Source organism: Chinchilla lanigera, unplaced genomic scaffold (genome assembly GCF_000276665.1).
Source record: "Chinchilla lanigera isolate Chin_1 unplaced genomic scaffold, ChiLan1.0 scaffold00038, whole genome shotgun sequence".
Classification (NCBI taxonomy): Eukaryota; Metazoa; Chordata; class Mammalia; order Rodentia; family Chinchillidae; genus Chinchilla; species Chinchilla lanigera.
This window is the reverse complement of record NW_004955439.1, coordinates 9,124,229-9,147,100: the sequence shown is the minus strand read 5'-3', so window position 1 is coordinate 9,147,100 and position 22,872 is coordinate 9,124,229. Positions and strand designations below refer to the sequence as shown.

At 42.0% G+C, this 22,872-nt stretch overlaps 1 protein-coding gene and 1 long non-coding RNA gene across 4 annotated transcripts in view; one reads left to right on the top strand and one right to left on the bottom strand.

Annotated features, from left to right (window-relative positions):
- Syne1 (spectrin repeat containing, nuclear envelope 1) overlaps positions 1-15,874 on the bottom strand; it is a gene marked incomplete in the record, with an annotated part of 442,886 nt that extends 427,012 nt beyond the window's left edge. For all 3 annotated transcript variants that reach the window (XM_013517312.1, XM_013517313.1, XM_013517314.1), the window contains 2 exon segments: positions 7,791-8,060; positions 15,506-15,874. In XM_013517312.1, the coding sequence (XP_013372766.1) occupies positions 7,791-7,857 (67 nt within the window).
- Positions 15,875-15,970: 96 nt separating this feature from the next.
- On the top strand, positions 15,971-21,351 carry LOC106149189. The gene is made up of 2 exons (XR_001235186.1): positions 15,971-16,408; positions 20,297-21,351. It is a non-coding gene; the product is annotated as an uncharacterized LOC106149189 (long non-coding RNA).
- The last annotated feature ends 1,521 nt before the right edge of the window (positions 21,352-22,872 follow it).

The following is a 22,872-nucleotide window of genomic DNA, read 5'->3' as shown; positions in this document are numbered from 1 at the left end:
TCACGTAACTGTGTCCTACGTGAGCTAATTAAACAATGACAGGCGAAAAGAAGACCAATGTCACTAGTCCATAAGATTTTAAAAGATGAGAAGGATCGATACCAGTTTTTCTAGATAGAAAAAGTCTAGAAGTATAATCAAGGGATGAAAGTAAAGATATTGGAGGGGAGGAGATATACAGAGAACAGGAGAGATGTTACAGTCACACACAGACGTCTAAAGCAGCATCACCAGGAGCACAGATTTCAGCCTCAGCTCATAGCAGAGCCCTCAGCTCCACAAAGATAAAAGGCCACAAAGGACCTGAGGAAGAAGCATTTTGACTTCAGGTCTCATTTTTGCTTGGTATTTATACAAAGTACAGAATTATACTAATAAATTCTTGAGAAATTGCTCTCATGCAATTAACTTCTGAGAACCTTGCAGCTCCAGCTCCTTTGGGGCACAGCACAAAGCCACTCTTTGTTCTTCCAGAAATTATTTCATAATATGGGCACGTGCACTTGCACCTGCTCAGGCCTGATATTTGCAGGAAATACCCACACTCTTTTAGACACTGAGCATCACAAAACCAGCACACATAACCATTAACACTAAACGCAGTTGATCCCTCCCTCTTTGCACTTGTTCTGCCTTTGGCTTCCAGACCTCACCTCTTTGTTCTTTCTTCTTCCTACAGTTGGTGGAGCATCTTAATCTCATAGGTGGAGCCATATAATGCTGAATGTTCTACTCAAACCTCTTCTTTTTCCATCTCTCCTTGCTCCTGGGTGCTATCAACTTGTCCTACAACTTTAAATATGATTCCAGCATTGTTTTATCTTTGTGCTGTTTTTTTTTTTCCTGTTGTGGCCTCTCCCTCCCTCTCTACACTCATCCTTTTTTGGGATGGCTACAAAGCATCCAAAATGCAACACATCCAAAATAAATGCCAGAATGTTTGTTTATTTCTTTGTTTTTTGGAGATAGGATCTTGCTATATAGCTCAACCTGGGCTTGAACTCACTATGTAGCCCAGGCTGGCCTCAAACTCACAACAGTCCTCCTGCCTCAGTCTCGCAAGTGCTGTGATTACAGGCATGTGCCACCATTTGCCTGGCAAAGCTCCTGAATTTTTTCCTCATCACTGTTTTCTCTAATTGTCTTTCCCAATTTCAGTATGAATAGCAGGAGGGCTAACTTTTACCCTTGTCTCTCATACATCATACCCAATTCAGCAGCAAATTATTTTGGTCGTACTTTCAAAAAATGTCTAGAATGTTGTCTTCTTTGTCCACATCTACTCTTTGATAGCTGTGCATGATTGTCACTTGACTTATTAATGTAGCCTTCCTCCTGGTTCCCCAGCTTTTAGTACTGAAAATTTACATGATATTGTCATTCTATTATAACCACTCAACAAATACTCGCAAAGCATCCACATTATGAAATGCACTGTGCTAGACCGTGCAGATGTCAGTAACGAGAAACTGACCCAATTTCCACTCTCAGTATTTTATACAGTGGATGAATTGGACACATACATGTAACATAATACAAAGCAACACTAGACAACAGCCCTGATGGGGCTGCAAAGTGCTAGAGTGATTTATAGCGAGGGGAGAGAATTTTGTCATTTTGGTGATACAGCCTTCGCTGAGGAAGCTGCACTTAAATTAGGCTTTGAAGATAAATCCAGGTAAGGAGCACCGAATTCAACTCATTCTTGAAGGTGCCCCAGAAAGAGAGAAAGTGTCAGAGCATCTTCAGAGCCTGGTAAACAGAGTCATCGGTTTAAATACAGGGATACAAGATGTCATCAGAAAACATGGTGAATGTTTAAATTTTTTTTAAAAATATGCTACAGTGAAATATATACTGCCATTAATTCCCACACTTATCCCATCATTCTTGCCACTTTCTGAAGCCGTTCTGGAAGTCCTCTTTCCTAAGTGTCTTTAGTTGAGCTGTTGTGGATGTCTGGATGTTCTGAATGGATTCAAATGTTTACCTTTCATGGTCATTCTGACCTTGGGGAAGAGGCAGAAGTCAAATGGCACCATTTCTATGAGTAGGATGGGTGAGAGCACACCAGAGTCTTTTCATGATCCTCCCTTTCTGGATGGCATTCAGCAGCAGTATTCACTACATTTTTTATCACACTTTATAGAGATACTCATGGAACAGCATTTCTAGAACTGCTTCAGAAAGTGGCAAGAAATGTTGAGATAAGTATGTTTGAAGCAAGGGGGTATTTTGAGTGGCAAAGTGTCTTTTATTGTGATAATTTTAAAAAATTGATATATTTATTGTGTAATTGGATCACATTTTGTATGTATGGGAGAGTAAACTACTGAAATGTCTAGTGACACTTTAGACAGATAAAATACAGAGACCACCGAGATTACCAAGACTTTAATGGGAAGGTCAAGGATAATTTTGTTATGGTTATTGCACAAGTAGTAAAAAGAGTAAAAAGAACTCACACTGAGGCTCTATGATATGAGGGATGCTTTCGTTTTATGTTGTGGGCTCAGACACTTACTTTTAGAGCCCTGCCATACACTATATCAAGTGTAAGAAATTCTGTCCTTACCCCATGTACATATATTTGCACAAACATAATCTTGAATCAGTTTGATTCACATTTAACTAACTGACATAATGTTGGCATTTGTAAACCTTTGTTACTTTTATCTGTTTTCTTTGTCTATTTGACAGTTGATACTGTATAGGTCACTGAAAACCAGAAGGTCCAAGGCACTTTCTCTATGTATCACAACGGATGAAACAGCTTTGCACACAGAAGCGTTTGTAGGACAGAGAATTATACACAAGTAAACACTTTAGGATACTAACATGGAATCTATCCTTGGCAAGGAAAATTCATTTAAAGCACTGTTCTTGTAAGAGCAACACACACACACACACACACACACACACACACATATCTGAGAGGTCAGTGTAATCACACATTCAGGCAGAATGTGTGTTTGTAAGGTGGTTTTATGTTTAAAACCTTATTTTGATTAAAAACAGATTCAGCTATTTCTTACAATCATAACAGATAAAGTGAGAACCACTTAAACAGTTTCTTCTTTTGCTTTTACATGTTCAGACTAATTTTATCTTTAGTTAATTAATGGAGGGATCATGATTTATTCATTTATCATCAAATATTTATTTAATGATGATGTTCCAAAATATTCAGATAACAAAATATATTGTTTTGTGTCAATTTAAATTTGAGGTACTGTCACACATCATTCATGTAAGAAGAGAGAGATTAAACCCAAAGGAGAATTTCAGCCTAAATAAAATTAATGGGATTTTGACACAGTTTTATGGTTTCATAAGAAAGGTCATTAAGCCAGCATAATAAAATATAAAACATAACCTCACAGGGCACTATACAAAATTAGAAGATGGCAGAGTTTTCTTTCCTAAACTATGTTCATAGCTACTGACTTTAAACTACAAGAAAATTATGTTCTTGTTATTTATTATTATTTCATGCTTTTTAAAGAAAATTTTTAGTTTGAGGCTTTCTTTTATGGAGCAATAAACTTATGGTAAATACTCTGTTTAAGAAAAAAAGTTTAAAATGTCCCATAAAGTTTTTTAAAAGGCTCTGATTATCTTTTATGAAATAGTTAACAAATTTCCTAGATATATCTCTAACCATAAAAATACTTATCTTTGTTGGTTTTCCTTCAATCAAAGACTTGGAAATCAAATCTTGACCTTGCTGCAGATAATGTCTTCTTTTTTTTTTATTTTATTGAACTACTCTATGACACTGTTCCATGCCTTGTTGCATTTTTTCCTGCCATTTACCTCTTGCTTTGATGTCACCCTATCATACAAAAACTACCACTGATGTGGTAATCTAAAAATCTATAAAGTTCAGTATATTATTTTCAAATAAGAAGTACTCAGTAAAAATCAGTCAATAAATACTTTTAAGTAAATGGTATTCAGAAACAGTATGAAAATTTACAAAGAACTTTCAAATATAGTCATTATCTTAAAAAATTTATAACCTGAAAAGTTATTTTCTTTGATGTGACCTAAATCTAAAGTGATTCCATAAGCCATCTATTAAATGGATCTCCTCAACAGTTAAAAGCAAAAAATAGACACACTGATTAGGAACATTTAAAGATTAATATCTTTCTATTACACTATTTTCCTGTATTTGCTTTTAAGCTTCTATTGGAATTGATTAAGTTACAGAAACATTCATTATTCTTATAAGCAAATGAAACTCTGCATTGCAGTCTGACACTTCATCCATAATTCAGAATCCCAGCCTAAAACATTATGCCCAACCAGCACAAATATTGGCAAAGGTGAAGTATTGAACTGCTACAGTAGCAAACAAAATTATGTAGCAATCTGTGTCTGTGCTTGAATTTCCCAGCACTGGGAATAAAAATTAAAAGCAGAAAAAATAGTCAACAATTATATTTGCAGACTAAATAAGCTACATAGTAATGCCAAGTTGCCATTACTTAAAGCTGCATGCTCATTATTATTCATTCATGATTCTAAAATGACAATAAAATCCAAGAACAGGGAAAAAAAAAAACTAGTAGCTACCCATCTATCCAGGCAACTGAAAGAGGACCATGAAGAACGTTCTTATGGATTTGAATTTTGAAAATAGCAAGTGTGGCTCTATTTCAGCTAGTAGAGATTTATCTTCCTTCAACTGTCTTAATTAGTTGGGCAATAATGCCAGCCCTCCATTTATTAGGATCTTGGTCACCTGTACGGAGATTATAGCAGTTAAGCAAAGCTTCTAAAGACCCCTGATGGATGATGGGTCTCTGCTGTTTGGAAGGGCTGGCCCCTGTTTAAGCAGTAAGGAGGGACAACTCATTGCAAGAGAGCCGGAGAACAGCACCTCGCCAGCTGACCCAGCGGAACGAGCCAGATCGATCTGTCCACAAGCACACCCACCAGATCACCTTCGCTTTCTGCCACCCGCGTTTGCTTCCACAGATGCAGGCTCCACATGTCCCATTTTGTTACAGATGTTACATTTGTAGCCATCAATAATCCATACGTACAAAGTAATTGATGGTTAGGAATTTTATCTTCTTTTGAATTATAAGGCTTACTGCTCATTTTCAGTATTTGCACTTATAATTTTTATTTTGTAGAATACAGTAAGAATAGTCACTTTGTTATGTAACAAAATGGCTGGTTTTACGCAACAGTGAATATATAAGATCGTTAACATCCTTCCAAAATCTGGATGATTAGAAAAAACTGCCTAGGCATGGTGGTGTGTATCTGTAATCTCAGCGGCTCAGGAGGCTGAGGCAGGAGGATGGTGAATTGATGGCCAGCCTGGGCAGTGTAAGACCCTGTCTGAAAATTTAAAAAAATTTTAAAAGTGCCAAGGATGTAGCTCACTGAGAAGTCCTGGAGTTTAAGTCCCAGAACCACAAAAGGAAAGGAAAAGAGAGAAGAGGAGAGAAGAGGAGAGGAGGGGAGGTGAGTGGAGTGGAGGGGAAGGGAAGGGAAGGGAAGGGAAGGGAAGGGAAGGGGAAATGTTGCAAGAAAGATTTGCAACAGATGATCAGGCTGTGCCTTCTCATCCAGTGTTGTGCTCTGACTATTTTATAGCTCACCTTATCCCAGGATTTGCAGTCTATAAGGTTATCTAGATACTGCCTCACTGAGCTTCCCAACACAATGCCAGGAGTGTGGAGGCCGGAGGATGACTGCGTAGGGAGCATTCAGATGCATAGATGCTGAACAGGGCATCTACCGTCCTGGGCCTAGCGTGGGAAGGGGTTGGGGCTCCAGTTCTTTCTTTCACTTCACACATTTCTCAAGGAAACTCAGTTATACCTCGTCATAAAACACTGAAGACAGAACCCGGAGGCATCAGTCCCCTCCAGTCTGCTCACACCAAGTAACTCAGGGCGTACATTTGGTCAGTTTCCTCTCACTAAGCAACGTTCGCCTTAATGAAAGGCCTTCCACTTCAGCAAAGGAGAGGAAGAGCAGAGCACGGCAGTCTCATTCTCATTCAGGCCTTGCAAATGTTCTCATTGCCACTTTCTTTGATGTTCATTATGTGCTTGTATTTCGCCAGAGAAATTTCACACGCAACAAACTCATGGGAAAATCCACTATAGCATCTGAATTCTCTACCCTCACTGTGGCTTCCCTGCCGTCATTCGTAGGCAGTGCCACTCAGGAATGAAACGATTTAGTAATTTGCCTTGAGGCAAACAGTAAAAACACAGAGGAACAAACTACAGCTTCAGTCTAAGATCCCTAGTGCAATCAGAGAGCTGGAGAGAAGTTCTATACCCGTACATTCAACAAAACTCAATTGTTTTAGTTAACAAAGTTTTCCTTACACAACAATAAATGGGAAACAAGTCCCATTCGCAACCGAAGTGTCACAGATCAATCTGGGGAAGATGAGCAGAAGTAAGGGCTCACCTGAGTCAGAATGTTCTGGTCATTTGGGGTCACTGGTCTGACCCAGAGGAGTGGATCAGACCCAGCCTCCTCCTGATTTTCTATATTTAAGAGCCTGCTCTGGGCCACAAACATCCAGATTTAAGAGTTGGATCTGTATTTTGAAAGTCAAGAATCCTTAACTGGAATTTGCACCTCAGCTCCATTGTAAGCAGAGAAACTGGGTTCCTAATAGATTAACATAATAGCCATTATGCAAAACTACAATGATCACTTGCTGGAGATGGTAGAACACTTAAAAAGACAAACTATATGGTTATTTTTCAGATTTCTTGAAACATGAGAGCAAAACTCCCTTTCAGACATGAGAGCAAAACCCTTCTAAATTGGGAAATTTTGCAAGTAAATCATACTATGAATGTCTCTTAGCTTACTGAGAAAGGAAGGTTCATGCTAATATCAATTAGAGAAATTCTTATGCCCAGATCTTGTACTCTGAACAAATACTGTAAAGATAACCACATGCAATGTATTAACTACTGTTATTCTCCCATTGTTTTGTTATGAAATTTGGTTTTAGCTTCTTTCCACAAAATAAAAAAAATAAATTTGGAAATTTTGTATCCTAAAGGTATATATTTAAAGCATGGGAGGGGTCCACTGGAATTATGACAAAGAAGCAACACTTGAATATACTAATGGCGATAATTATTCTTATGGTTTAAAGACTAAAGATGTGTAAAGAAAATTGACAAAGGGAGTTCACTTACGAGCAGCTCTAACATTTCACTGTTAATTCTCTTCTAGCGGTGGTTTGATTTTAAAAGAAAAAGCATCAGCAAGGCATGCAGGCCTAGGCCAGCTATCCCCAATCATCAGTGTCATCATGTCATGTCCTCTCTCAGAGCCTCTTGTCATTGGTATTATCCTCACTGGTATTCTTGATGGACAGCAGCAGTACATTTGGCAGTGGCTCTGGTTTCCTAACTGGACCCTGAAAGATCCTTAAGATCACATTAAGGCAGACATAAACAGCATAAAAAGAGCTGTGTCTTTGCCTTTCCTTTCTACGCCAAGAGGACAGCATCTTAAGACAATGTAAACTCACTTGGAAACACTAGAATAAAAGACATCCACTCCATTCTCTGTTATAATTCCATAAAATTGAATAAAATCTAAGCAATTTTGATGGATTTTGTAGTAAAGTTGGTATTTTCTTTTTTTTTTTTTGGTACAGAGAATCGAACTCAGGATGTTGTGCTTGCCAGGCAGGTGCTGTGCCACTGAGCTATGTTCCCGGGCCTGGTATTTGAATTTCAAAATCTACTTTAAAAAAGAAAACACACTGAAATTTCTGCTCTTACCTTGCAGCCTCTGCATCACATTGGCGATGTCCCGAGGAGACCGTGAGGCTGCCCGGGAGGCTGCCATGGTCCCTCGTGTACCATGAACCCAACGCTAGGAATTCTTCCCCCAATTAGGTGAAGGTCTATGCCGCTCCAGAAAACATGGGACTTTTCTAGATTTTCTAAGTCACAAATGATTCCCCAACACGCGTGGCACTCAGGGAGGAGACCACATTCATACAGGTGGAACAGCTTTTCTCTTCTAAGACCACTCTTTTAAGTAAGGATCTGAAAAACAAAAGAGAAAAAGTAAAATATTACAAAAAACCTACATAGGTCACAATAGTATTAAGAGAACTCTCTTTATTCAATCAGAAAGATTCACTATTACTTGAAGTGACTAATGGGAAAAGCCCTTATAAAGTACTATGCACAGGTTAGAAATTTGACATTTGGCCATAAAACAAAATGAGTTGCTCAAAGGAGAAATGCTCATGTTTATTTCCAGCTTCCTTCTCAAATTACAGACTTGCTTAATCTGTGTCTTACTACACTGAGTTCTGTTTCTCAACAGTCACAAATTCTGTTATCTGTGCTATTTTAGTATTTTTGCACATATAGCTTGTTGGGTTTCTCTGCACACCTTTGAGGAGGGAGACCGCATCCCAGCTCCTAATAACAATGTAATTAATTAAAATGGTTTAAAAGTAGAAACTATTTCATTCTGAAAATCAGACTTTCAAATAATCAGCACTGGGTATAGTGGTGCACAACTATCATCCCAGCACTTGAGAAGTTGAGGCGAGAGGATGGCCACGAGTTCAAGGCCAGTCTGGGCTACGTAGTGAGTTCAAGGTCACCCTCAACTACATAATGAGACCTTGCCTCAAAAAAAATTAATCTAATTATAGAAAACAAAATGAGTCTAATCTAGCTTTTTTTTTCCTTCCCTATATAGAAAGACTGTAAAGTAATTTGTAAGGCTGGGGGCAGGGAACTAACTAGAGAACACATTGTCCTTCTTTTTCCTGAATTCTCTGCTTTGGTCAAGTGTAATTGCTCTGGCCTCGGGCAGCAAAAAAGAAGTTGGTAAGTCATTGGTGAAATCTTGACATTGAGAAACAGAATTTGAACAAGGTTTTCTTAACCCTAGACTTAGCTGAGCAGAAGGTCTTTCCATCAACAAAATAGAGAGAAGAGAGGCGTGAACAATGCACCCAGAGAAAGCAACATAAACACGAGGGCTCACTGAGGAGGCCCATGGGAGAGTGCTGTTATTACAGTCCCTATGGACTCTCTATAATATGATGATGATGGAGAGAGATGGGAATGAGGGTAGGAGAAAAAGAAGCAAGTCTAAAGCAAGCAGATGATATATGTGTGGGATGATCTACCTGCCTGAAGGAAAAACAGAAAATAGGGCTTTATGAATGTTACAAAAATTACACTCTTATCTAACCATTTGGTCCTGAAGGCAGTATTATTTATGAAGGGTTGGAGAAGTCATAGGGTGTTATACATTGAAATTGACTTTAAATAGCATAATTAATACTGTAGTTTGTGGTTAGAATTCAATAATGCAAAGCAGAAAACATCATTTCTGGAAGACTTTGTAAAAAATAGATGCAAAACATTTCATACCGCTGCTGACTCTCGTGCAGCATCCAAAGGTGGTACTACAGCAAGAAAACCTCACGAACGTTCATTTTGCTGGTCAGGATGCAGGGACATGCTGAAGAGTGTCAGGCGGTAAGAAGGGGGAGGAAGGCTTGCCTGACTCCTTGGAAGGACAGTCACTAGAAGTGGGACGCAGTATTAGCATCTTCCAGGTGGGGGTCAGTCACCTCTCTGTGGGTGGCTCCCCAAGAAATTCTCAGGGGAAGTAATTACTGAGAGTTGGGCTGTCACACTTTATGGCCTGTCGCTTTGACAAAATTGTGTGCCCATTAGCAGCCTGCATTTCCCGGGGAAAAAACATTCCACCTACCCACATACCAAGGTTACCTTAACTTGGAAGAATTGTGCAAATTCAAGGATATAACTTTTTGAAATCTGTCTATTTCTATCCATAGATCTTTTTTCTTATTATCATTTATTTGCACCCATACTAAGAAGAGGTGAGGAAAGAAATTCACTTCAATCCCATACCAGGCTCTACACAGTACTGGAGTTCACAGATGATTAGAACAAGCCCCCCCACCTTCAATCGAGAATTATGGGAGTAAAAGAGATTTCTGTAAATTACTGCATTATGGACCGTTCTACCTTCTTCCAGATTATATACATGTCACATATGACATTAGCTCTCTGCCTTTCCCTTCCCTTCCACTCTTCTCCCAATTCCCCTCCTCCCCTTCCCTGTCCTTCCTCCTCTCTCCTCTCCTCTTCCTTTTCACTCTTCCACGTGAAACTCAGAACTTGCTGCTCTTGTGCTGCATACATCCAGTCTTACTGCCACAGCACAGCCAACACATTCCGCATGTCTGAGCTCAGTGCTGGGATTACTAAGGAAAATATGGCACAGGCTCTGTTTTGGAGAGACGGTGAGACACAACATAGAAAAGCTAATATAGAAATGCCAGGAAAGAGTTCTGCTACATGACAGAGAAATATGAAGGATGGTGCTAAGCCAATTTGGTGGTTCTGGAAAAGCGTTCTGGGATAAGCAGCTAGCACCTGAACTGAGTTGTGGTAAGTGAGTTAGCATTAGCCTGGTGAAAAACGTAGAAGATGCTCTATAGGCAGAGGGACTGCCTTGAGCAAAGGCACGGGGGTGAGAAACAGCATGGCTTGCATGTGGAACTGTCAACAGTTAGAAAAAGAAGGTCTCCGCTTGGCATTGTTCTGAAGGAGGGAGTCGTGGGGTAGTGGAAGGCCCTAGATACTCTGCTCACAAGCGTGGTCCTTTTCTTCAGGAAGCAACAAGAAACTTGAGGACATTAGACTCAAGGTGAGAAGGCACAATTTGAATTGATAGAATCAACTTTAAAGGTATAATTTGAATTGTATGTGAGGCAGTCAGGCTGGAAGATCCAGGAAGATGGGTTAGGAAGGTGTCTCAGGAATCCTAGCTGGGGATGATGAAAGACTGAAATCGGATACAGGAAACAGAGTAGAAGGTGAAGTTGAAGAAATTTTTGTAAGATTTGGTAGTCAGTCAACTGGGATAATGGGGGTTGATGGGAGTCTAGGTGGAAGGAGGTGGGGTTTCCCCTGTGGATAAAAGAATCTAAGGAGCCTCAGACTACACTCAGGATTCATGGTGCCGTCAGTGGAGCCTGGCAGAAGAGAGATGAGGTTTACTTCCAAATGTTCACATCTTTGAAACAACTCTGTGGAGCTATGTCTTCATTATCCCCTCACATTCCCCTCCGTGGAATTCTTGCAGCTGAACAAATCTATGGCATCATTACCTGCCTGACCCAGGATCCTCACCCCACCTGAGGCTTTCCCTAAACACACCAGCACACATGCAGCACAATCTTTCCACGATTGCGCTGCCACTAACCATCCATACTAGGATAAGTTCCCTTGGGCTTGTATTCTTCACCATCGTTATTACCATCTCACTCCAGTCAGCCTGTGAACATTTATACACTGGTATAGGGGTTGTAACTTTTATTGCTTTAATAAGTTGACAGGTATATTTCTGAGCACATGCTATACTCTTCTAATGTGTTTTATGTTTAATCAAGCCAATTAAATACTTTACATCTATGAGAAAGCTCCTCTCTCCCCTAAAAAATTGATGCAATATCCTTCCTTTTTCGGGCTTAAGATAAACCATTTTGCTTTCATCATTCATGTACACAGATATACACTATATTGTGACATTGTCATTTTCTTGGGTTCTTTTTACTGGTACTTTAGTATCATATGGTTTGATAAGAAATTTTCAATTAATAAAACATATAATAAAAAGAACACTAGGCATTGGAAGATAGGAGTGCTAAGCTTAACTCTACCCTAACCAATTGGGTAGTTTTGATCTGGCTCTGTGTGTCCAAGCCCTTTGTAATGGCCTATCGAGGGAATGTGATACCAGGAAATGCACAGACTTTGGAAGAAGGAAAATCTGGAGCTGATTCTTAATTTTATCTCTTCCTGCTCATACAATCTGAAGAAAAGTAAACTTTTCCAAGCTTTTGTTGTCATGCAAAGTTAGATTTAATTTTACTCTTAGGTAAATGAATTTTGAGACGGTAAATATGGGACTGGCTGCATAGCTTAGTGGTAGAACACTTGCCTAAGATGCACAAGGCTCTCGGTTCAGTCCCCAGCACTGCCAAAATAAATAAATAAACAAATACACACACTAACAAAAAGCTAATATGTAACATCGGACACACAGTTGAGTTTGCAGCAAATCACTGGTTTCTACTTTTCTTCTCATGTCCTCGGTTTCTCCACCTGCCATTTGAGAACTGGCCCTAAAATGAAAAGATATCCTGAGGGTGCTCTCCAGTCCCAAAACCAAGCCAGCAGGAATGATAGCTGAAACAACTAGTCCACATCATGAGATTCTTGGACTGCCTGGTATATAGCAGTGCTCTGGCAGTGGATGTGACCTACACAACCACACAGGCAGAGGAAGATTCAGCATCATCAATGAGCTCACTATTCTCAGGGCTATCAGAAGAGTTTTCAGTGGGTGCAAGATATTGTGGAGTGAGGGACAAAGCAATGAGAAGTAAAGCCAGGTACTGGGATGGGAAGAAAGAATTAGGTGGATGTCATTGGGCTGCACTCCAACTGATAACCCCTGCAACTTCTCTAAGTCTTTCCAGAAGAAGGAACTAAGACATAGTAGCTAAGTACATCTGCCATACTTAGCAGAAAAGTAAGATGCCTGCATTTATTATTTCACAGAAAATATGGACTGGGAAGCTATTGTAAGGAACAATGTATATAGCAAGAAAATAGCAACGAACAGGAGTCAAGGAAAAGATGACATAAATAGTGTTATAATAAAGTAGGGTGAGTTTGTAATGAAGATCTCTGGACCTCTTTAAGAACAAACAGAAAGTCATCTACTGCCTATACTGTGCAAGATACCAAGGGAATTTCGAGTCTGCTCTCTGGGATCTCATAGTTGAATGATGTTCTCTTTCTAACACCAACACCTGTGAAAACAGTCATGACATATCACAGTTTGACTTTACTTGTTTTTACCCAAAATAGATAATAGGCTACTACAGCAGTTTCTTGTTTACATGACTGAAAGGAACAAAGGAAAATAGTAGAAGAAACCCTCTGAGCCACAAGAACACACCTTACAGCAATGCAACAAAATTTTTAGGTATTGGCAAACTACAGAAGAGAATCCCAAGCCCTGCAAAAACCAGGGTTGATGTAGCTTATTCCAGTCTGAAACAACAACACCAACAAAAAAGAAAAGAGATCATGAATATATAAACAGATTCACACCAGAATGAAGTAGATATATTACTCAATTAAATGTCTAAATCTGTATAATAAAGCATTAATATTGAAACCTACTATTAAATAAAATTAGAAAGCCACTTCCTCACACCTTCTTTAATGCAAATCTTTTCTGGAGTGATTTCACATAGGTGTCTCATTTAATTATTTTCCCTATTTACCTGTTAGTAGTGGCACAATAAATAGACATTAAAAATGTAAAGAAGAATAGAGACATTCTGGGGCTGATACAAGTATATTATATTATATGTGTACAGGTAATCAGTAAATATTACTGTTAATTATTCATTATTATGAAGCATGCAGGTCATAATAAGAAATCATCTCTTCCCTAAAAACACAAGAATATGAACAAGTAGTCACAACAGAAATTATAGAGAAGACCAGCATGAAAATCATTAAGTGTTACGATTCAAAATATCTTGTGAGCCTGGAGTATAAAGTATCTCGACAGGTATCTGCCACCTTCTTTGAGCACTTTGCCTGAATATATATTTCACTCCTCGCTCTGCATTAGTTCTTGCTGGATTAGCCCATGAGGAAGGACACATTTGAGAGAAGAATCAGAAATGTCCCCACAGAGGAGCCTTGGGCCCTGTATGCCGGTCACATTCAGCCCACAGGGTGTGGCTGCAGTAGCTAGGGCTGTGGAAGTGTCACCTATCTTGCCCAGTTTACATCCTGGTACAGCCTGCAGCTCCTGCCAGTGGCAAGGTGCTATGTGCGCTGCACAAATAACGGAAAGCAGGTCCCGGGGGAGCACCAAGCAGTTCCAGAAAATGTTCAAATGGTGAATCTCCACACCCAGGCAGCAAAGAATCCAGGGAAGAGTTTTGTACGGGGAAATTAGAACAGAAGCAACGCGGTTTGTGAAAAATCAGTAGTTAAGAAAGATACTGGGTTTTTAAAAATTCTCTTTAAAATAAAAAAAAGAAAGATAAACGTGAAGCTATAATGTAAGAGTTGAGCAAATATTTTTCAAAGGCTAGCAATATTATAATCAGGGTCAGTCTGAAAATGAATTTTTATTTTTTTATCTTCAACACGAAACATATTAAGTTAGTAGTGATCTGGTACATTTTGTTCCAGATCTGCCACAAAGTAATAAACAGACTATAAATAGAAAAATTGATATGCATGTCAGTACGTTGTTCTGACGATGTTAGGAGTTTTTATCCATATTATTAATCTGTTTTCAGCATGAGGAATAAAAAAACCTCTTACAAAGAACAATCCTCATGACTCACAATTAAATCAGCATTTTAGGCAGAAGGAGGTCAAATTAGTAACCTTCGCATGACAGAAAAATTATGATGCTTTCTGTTGCATAGGTCTAGCTTCTGTATGCAAATTATACCTAGGAAAGTAGTTCTTAGATCAAGACAAAACTAAATCGGCATTAAAGGAGAGAGAAATAATTCACTCTGAGCTTTCTTAACGTTCACAGAAAAGAATTTAAATGCCCAGAAGTTTTCTATCCCACATTGAGAAGCTGGGAAATGAACACTACAGGGATGTAAGGTTTCCCAGGTATTTCTCCAGGGGTTGAACCTCACTGTGTCTGCGGAGGAGGCCTGAACTTGACAGCATCACGCACTGTTACCCCGATCAGCACCCCTGGCTGCTCCTCTCCTTCCGGGCGGCTGACGCGGCTTGCTCGTGCCCCGCATCCCTGCCCTGCGCGGCGCACCTGCCGCCCTGTGCCACCATTTCCTAGAACCCGCGCGGCAGCGTGCGGAATCTGCCTGAAACCTGCCTTTCCGGAGGGGAGATGAAAGTTAGCCTGCCCTCCAGCGCAACTGCACCATGGCAGCGCCGGCGGAGTCGCCTGGGCCTCCGCGCCTCCTTCAAGCCCTGGCTCTGCTCCCCACTTTCCCTCCTCTCGCCCTCCCTAAAATAGTCTGGGGGTGGAGGAAGGGAGGCTCCCGGAATCTGCTCAACCCCCTGCATTTCCCAACTCATAGTAGCGACGGCACCGACCATCACAAGAGGGTGGCTGCTTTCGCTTCGGCATCACCAGAGCCGAGGATGTGCCGCGAACGGAAATGACAGCTCGGGGAGGGGTATTCGTAGGGCTCTCTGCGTGCGAGCTGCGAAGAGGCTCTCCAGCCCCTCGTCTCCTTGTCCACGAGCGTGACACACATGCACACCGCCGCCACCTCTTCCTCCCACCCGGCGCGCAGAGCTCAGCTTGCACGCGCAAAGTTGCTCGCAGTGCGACTGCGGCTCGTTCGTCCTGAACCAGCCTCCCTCCGGTTCCTCTCTGGGTTTCTCTCGGGCTGAGCTGTTACCTTCTCAGGCGGCCTCTTTCGGTTCCCAGCAGCGAGGCGACGCGAGCAGGCGAGCGCTCCTCCTGGCGCGGCGGGGCGCGGGCGCGCGGCTGTCCCCGGCCTGTCGCCGGGGCTCGGGCGCGGTCTGCAGGCTGCAGGGAGCCCGGCCGCCCTGGTGACCGAGTGCAACAATCCCAGCCGCGCTCGGGCCCGCGCCTGCCCGGCTGGCGCGCACACCCTGCCTCGCTCGACCGCTTCCTCCCCCGGCTGCACCCTGGGGGATTAGGCCTCCCCCGTCCCGCCCCTCGCAGCTTCGCTCCTGTCAGAAGGGAAGGTCGCCCAGGAGGGCTCAGCCTCCCGCGGGGACCCAGCGCCACCCCTGGGCCGCCACACCCCCTGCTCTGCCCCGCTCCCTGGGCCGGGGATGCGCCCTCCCCGGCCGAGCTGGGGGCGGGACCTGGAGACTTGGGCAGCCGCCCCCTACCTGCCTCGGAGCGAGGCTTGGCTCTGGCTGCTTCTCTGCAGTCGCAGGTCCTCCCGGTGAGCCGCCCTGCTGGCCTCTGCACGAGGTCCCCCTCCTAGCTGCCCAGGAGGGGAGGGAATGGCCCAAAGCGGGGACCTCCTCTTCTGCGGCCCAGAAGAGCCCGGCTGCCCTGGCTGCTAACTTTTGCACAGGTTGCCCCCGCACCGCACCGCTGGTGTCTCTGAGCAGAGCCTGTCTGGAAAGGCCGGGAAGTCCCCTGAAGGTTCCATGAAGGACTGAAGCAGGTCGAGGAGCGCATTCCTCCGCCTCCTTGTGAACCGACCTGCAGGAAGATCCCACCACCTGACTTTTGAAGCTGCCCGGTCAGCAACACAATTGGAGAACCTAGTCAACCTTGGAATTTTGTTGCTGTGTTCCTAAAGCTTACATTTCTTGAGAAGGTACTCCACACCTGAATCATACAAAATCTCATTTATTAAGATAATTCTTAAGGGGAAAAAAGCTTTGGGTCCTGTAGAGACACTATACACATTGTGGGCCACGGGAACCCTTTACTAGTCCTTCTCACTCCCAGGATAAGAGAGATTCCAGGGTTGCCCAGTAGCACTGAGGAGAATTGTTTTGTTGTGGTTTTACGGTTTCCAAGCAAAGTCAAACACAGCCTCTGTTCAACAACAATAAAGGCCAAGTCTAACAGGATTACTGCAGCTAAAATAATGGAAGCTTGTTGCAGTAAGCTTAAAAAATAAGTATCCTTTGAATGTTCAATTGGGATACAATGATTCTGATTCCTTAAATTCCAGGAAGGCCAGTTCCTAAAGAGGATGCAGTTTCTTTCCCCGCCTGCTTTTCTCTTCACCTGCAGCCAACATTCCCACTATTAGCTGTTTATTTTCTTCAGATTCTTTCCTTGGTTCCACCAAAGTATGATTATGATCATAATAATGTTTGAAACCATTTTGGCAAACCAAGCCGATGTCTTCTCTCCCCTTGCATTTATGAGTTTTTTAGAGACCGAGGAATGACTCTCTAATTGCAGGACTTGATAATCAGGAGTCTGAGGCTGGAGGGTGGGGGTCCTGGTTTGGGATCACTATCACAGGCTACTGAAGGGCAACACAGGAGAGATGGTTAGGTAATCTCTATGGCAATGGTTGCCCAGACGCCCTCATGGGCATAACCAGAACCTAGGCGTTGCAGAGAGAGCGTAGTGTCCTGGTCAGCATCTTCTCTCTCTGCCCAGGTGCCACCAAAGCCAGGTCCACCCTTCAGGCTTTCTGCTCAGAAGGAAGGGCTGTGCTATCTCAGTTCTTCCCACCCTTATCTTCTCAGAACCTGTCCACACCACTGGATCTTGAAGATGAAGTAGGGAGAAATTGTACAAACTTGATATTCTGTGTGTTCAGGAGCTGCTTCCTGGGGCTCACTCACTTGAGATGGCCTGAAGTTCCACTCCCAGCAGTCTGGACTTGACTAGAGCTAACTTCTACCTTCTCAGCCTCAGACAGGCAGGAGCAGGGCGTGCCTGGCTGGCATATCTTCCCTATTGATCCCAGCTTCCACCTTCAGCTCAACCTCATTTTCCATAGAACACGGAGCACATTTGAGACATTTAGAAGGGCTTGCCTTTTCACTCTCGCTGGGAAAAGTGCAGCTGCTTTCTTTAATTTAATCTAATGATTGCAAGAACACCTGCTATATACCAACTATTGCCCTGAGCTCAGGAGCTGCAGAGGTCAGCAACACCTGACCTGCTTCCTGCCTTCCCTACACTCATGGTATAGCTAGGGAGAGACATCAAAGAAACACATGAATACTTAAAAAATCCCATTCTCTAAGAAAAAGTCTAATGTTGTTATGAGAATTTTCCATGAGGGGAATTAAGTTATTTCAGAGATCAGAAGACTTTGCTCAGGAGAGATAGCTGAGCTTTGATGTACGGGAAGACGACATTAACTAGGGAAAGGGAAGCTGGAGGCTGGGGGAGCATCCAGGCAGTGGGCTAAGCATGCGCACAGGATTTGGGGAAGGATGTGCACTGTGCATTTGATGAACTGAGGAAGACACATGTGGCTGGCTGCAGAGGAGTGGGAGGGTGAAGGAGGCAGCAGGTGTGGGGAGGAATGGGCCCAGTGAAGCTCAACATAGAGCTCTTCAAAAACCACCCCGAAGAGATGTATTTTTATATTGTGCCACTGAAGTCATCTTCTCATATGGTCTCATATAGTGGCACAACTGAATTAGATTTACCCTTTGAAATTTTCTCTTTGGATAAAAGGTGGAAAACAGATTAGAAATTGGGGCCAGAATCTATGGCCATGCACCCATTAGGAAGGAACTGCAGGAGTCATTTAGAAAAGGATCATGGCATGCATTATTAGCGTGAGGGTGGTGGAAACAGTGGATGCATTTGAAAGACACTACAGATGAAACAGGGCCTAGGATCACAGGTGCAGCTGCAGAATGAATGGTTATGTACCCCACCTTACCTCAATTCATATGTTGAAACCTAATTGCTAATGGATGGTGGTGGTGCCTGTGAGAGGTTGGTAGGTCATGAGGGTGGGGCCCTCATAAATGGGATTAGTGCCTTTATGAGAAAGTCACAGAGTGTTCTTTGAATATTCTACCTTGTGAGAACCTTGCATGAACATATCAATGAACCAGGAGGTGGAACCTTCAGACATGGAATTTTCCAGGGCCTTGATCAGGGACCCCTGTAACCCTTCAGAGTTGTGGGAAAGTACATGTCATTTAAAATCCATCCTATGAGTGGTATTACATTAGTACAGCCTGCTGCTCCTAAGACATGAGCCAAAAGAAGTTGGAAGAGTCATACTTAATCAAGAGAGTGGGCAAAATCTTGGATTTTAGGCAAGAAAGTCTTAAGTTTGAGTCCCAGCTCTACCATTCACTACCTGTGTGATTTTTAGCTGGCAGTTTGCCTCTCATGAATTTTTTTTATCAACCTGTGAGTCAGGATCATAATAGTATTTCATTCACAGGCCTGTTGAGATTAAATGAGCTAAAACCTAGAAAGCACTTAGTACTTTAGTACCTGGCATGTAGTCAATAAATGCAAAATGCAATTAGCAGCATTATTCTTGTTACAGGTATTAGTACTTATATTCTACATGTCTCTCAAGTTGGAAAATAAAGGGAAAATTATCAGTCTCTACCTCACCTTGCAGTAACTTGACTGAGCTTGGACACCAGCTCCAGAGAAGAACAAAATATAACCCCAGCGCCAGCATAGGCTGAGATAGCTGCCAGGATATCTGTCTTCTTCGCAATTTATACAGAATGCTGTCCTCATGTCACTGTGGCTGGACCCCTGATATCCTCTCTGCTTTGATAGGAGCTAGGAAAGTACAGCAAACTTGCACATTGCTTTCAGCTCAGCTGTATCCCAATGCCTGCCTTGTCATGCTCCATATACTTGTAAAATAGGAGTTATCATGCCCATATGAAATCAGCAAATAATTATTTCTGTCATTGCCATTTCTATTTTATGCAATTGTGCTAATATTATGGAAAATTACAATATGTAAAAGCTGTTCATTTCTCAAAAGCAGCTGTCCCTACCAGAGGTAGACTGTAACTCACACAAGCACATGTGCAAACTAATAAGCGTCTCTCTTCCCCGACTTCCCTTACACAAACTTACCTGTCCTTGAAGGCAGTTATTATGGACATGGCAATAAACTGCTAAGCAAAACATCTCTCTTACTTTTTAAAAGTAAAGAGAGATGGCATCTCCCAGGGTCTGGATGGAGTCAGCAACAGTCTGGTTTGGAGTTAGAAACTTGGGAACCTCTTGCTGGTAATGGGCTCAAATGGCCTGAATGCCATCTGCTAAACAGGGAAGAATGGGCAGGAAAAAGGGGCTGACTTTTTCTGGTAAAGAAGTGTCAGGCCCTACGAATTTAAGTCTCAAAGGATTCAAATTCACCCAAATCATCTAAAATGTCTGTTCCCCCAATTTTCAGAGTTTACTCTTCGCAGTAAAGACCTATCTTTCACATAAGAGACCTAGCAAGGTTTTGAGTTCATCTTGCACAATAATTTGCAACCTGTAGGAACTGCAGGAACTGAATTTTGCTTTATCAAGCACGCGGCTGTGAGTGCAGGTGTTCTAGCGGCTCTCTGCTTCTCTGCTTATGCCTTGATCTAAAAATGTGATGCTTCTGAATTTGTCCCTTTCTTCTTAGGGTCACTGGTACAGTCAGAAGTAGCTGACTTACCCCACAGTCCTTCCTGTTCTCTTTTGTATCATGAGATTGTAGAGCAGGAACCAGCTTAATGTCCTAACATCTTGTCGTCTACAGGCTCTTTACCTCAGGATTCCATAGGAGTTGATTTAAGCAGCTGCTAATCGTCATCCTCCAGGTCGGCTTAGAATTCTATATTTCTTGGCCAATGAGGTCATCACTGTTGGCAAATGCAAGCAGGAAAAAAAAAAAAACAACAGGAGTCCCACCTTTGAAGCAGTGTCAGCATGACACATTGTGTCAGTACTCCTTAAGGAAAAGGAACTTGAAGGTTCAATACATGGAGTTCAGTGTTAAAAAGTCTTCAAAAGATTGGAGAGATTGCAGGGCTGCCTTTGCTTTTCAGGTAGCACCACTGTGGCTGCACCCAAACTCAGCAGGTTGCTGCTGCCACCCAGAGGTCAAGATACTGCAGCAAACCACCAGCAGCATCCATTGGGCAGCCTTGCTCTGAGGCACTTCTTGCTAATGAAGCTGGGGTTCCGCCCTCCACTGCAGAACGACTGGCACCGCAGCTGCAAGGAGGTTTCCCAAGTCCTCCTTACCTCCTGAGTCTCATGTGAAAGCACCGGCAGAATGCAAACTCTATTCAATCCCCTGAGAAACAGCAGCCTGAGAAATGAAGGTCCCAGACTTCTAACCCCAAAGGTATAAGAGGGAGAGCGGAGAAAGTTTAATGAACAAAAATTGCTGGCCGACAAACAACATACAGTGCAAATACAGCCTTGAGCTGGACAGGTTAATGCAAATGTTTATTTAAAGTAAAACTCAGGGACCTCACTTTAAAAAGTTGAATATTTTTCATCTAGTATAACTCTCATTAATATGAGGACTCATTAAATTTTAGTTTACAACTATTTTTAAATGAAACACAAAACATTTATTTCAGCATTACTGATAAATTTTAGGATGATAGTATTAATTCTCTAGTGTCTTTCTTTGTCACTTCCTCCCCAGGCTTTCTTCAGGATCTGCTTTTGTTAAATTATTGTTGTCCTTCCCTTTTCTTGGCCAGCCACTCCCCCGATAACAGCCATGGCCTTGTCTTTATCAACAATGATAATTATTTGCAATATAATCTAAATAAAAAATACATCATTTGTTGACCATTGCTTCCTTTGTTTCTAGTCTTATGTCTCTAGTTTTTCAATCCTCATGCTGAATGAGAATGTATGTCCATGGGTGAAAATATTACAGGCCTTACAAAGACTTTGCTTGAATTCTTCAATTCAATCTTTTGGAAATTATTAGGGTAGGTCTTTTCTTTAATGAAACAAGGCTCTTGAGTTTCATATTCTAGAAAATTATTATAATACACATACCAATCATAAGTTTTGAATATGAATGGCACCCACTTGAAAGAGGTATTCTTAAGTGTGTGAAGTGCATAACCCACATTAACCATACGTAGCAACTCAGTGATCTACAGTACTCTTTCTTTATCTGTAGTTCTGCCTTCTGAAGTTTCAGCTACCTGTGGTCAACCATGGTCTTAAAATAATAAATGGAAAATTCCAGAAATGCATCATTCATAAATTTGAAATTGTACATCATTCTGAATAACATGATGAAATCTTGTGTTGTCCTTTTCTATCTGCCCAGGCTGTATCCATGGATAAGGGGAAGCTACTGAATTTATCCTACGATATTTTGTATTGTTCTTCATCTTCACGTTCACTCCCCTTAAGCTGAGTTGCAATCCATGTTTACCCAGCACACTCACCCTCTTCATTCACTGTCTTCTCACCTTGTCAAATTCACTTGGCCAAACCACATTCCTGGTTAAATTCAGTTCAGCCTCCTTTATTCACACTGCTGAACAAAGCTGGGGAGACACCCTCATGCAGACTGGTCTTTGCATTCCTGCTCACCAAGGTAAATGTCCCCAAATCCTCTATGTATCTCATCAATACCTCCTTCCACTTCCACAAATATTTCATGCCTCTTCCCATCTCCTCAAACTTCCAAAATGTCTTTCACATTGAAATTTTCAGCTGATAATCTTGCTTGAACATTTCAAGCAATCAAGAAAATTTCAATGAGCTCCCACCAGCATCTTCCAGGCACCGTCTCTCTCAGTGCTCATACACGGCATCCAAACTTGTCTTTGATTGTTTTGAATAAATTTTTATCCTTCTAGCTAAGGTGAGCTCCTCCACTTACATTCTTGATCCACCTTTTCCAGCCAGCATATTTTCCTCCCTTCCCAGAGCCATTACTTTTTCTATCTACCAGTTTATCGCATCAACAAGTAAGCAGCTGCTATTACTCCCATAGTATTAATAATTTTAGAATGGTCATCACCTGAGCTCCAAATACAATCTCATTTCTCTCCTTGCTTTCAGGGGGGGGAAACTTTCTTAAAGAACTGTCCCTCCCACTGTTGGCAATTTCTCTTCTCCCTCCAGCTTTTGAATTCATTGAAGCTAAGCCTTCCTTCATTCCCTGTGCCCCACACTATCTAGCCATCCGATGACTTCTTTGCCAATTTAAGTTGTTTGATCTCTGGCCCTTTCTTCACTTACTAGAATCATTGGCCACTGTTATTTACCCTTTTCTCCTTAAAGTACTTTCCTACTCTGGCTTCTGAACCACTCTCTTCCCTTTCTTGCTTCTTTTGGTTGCTTCTCCTT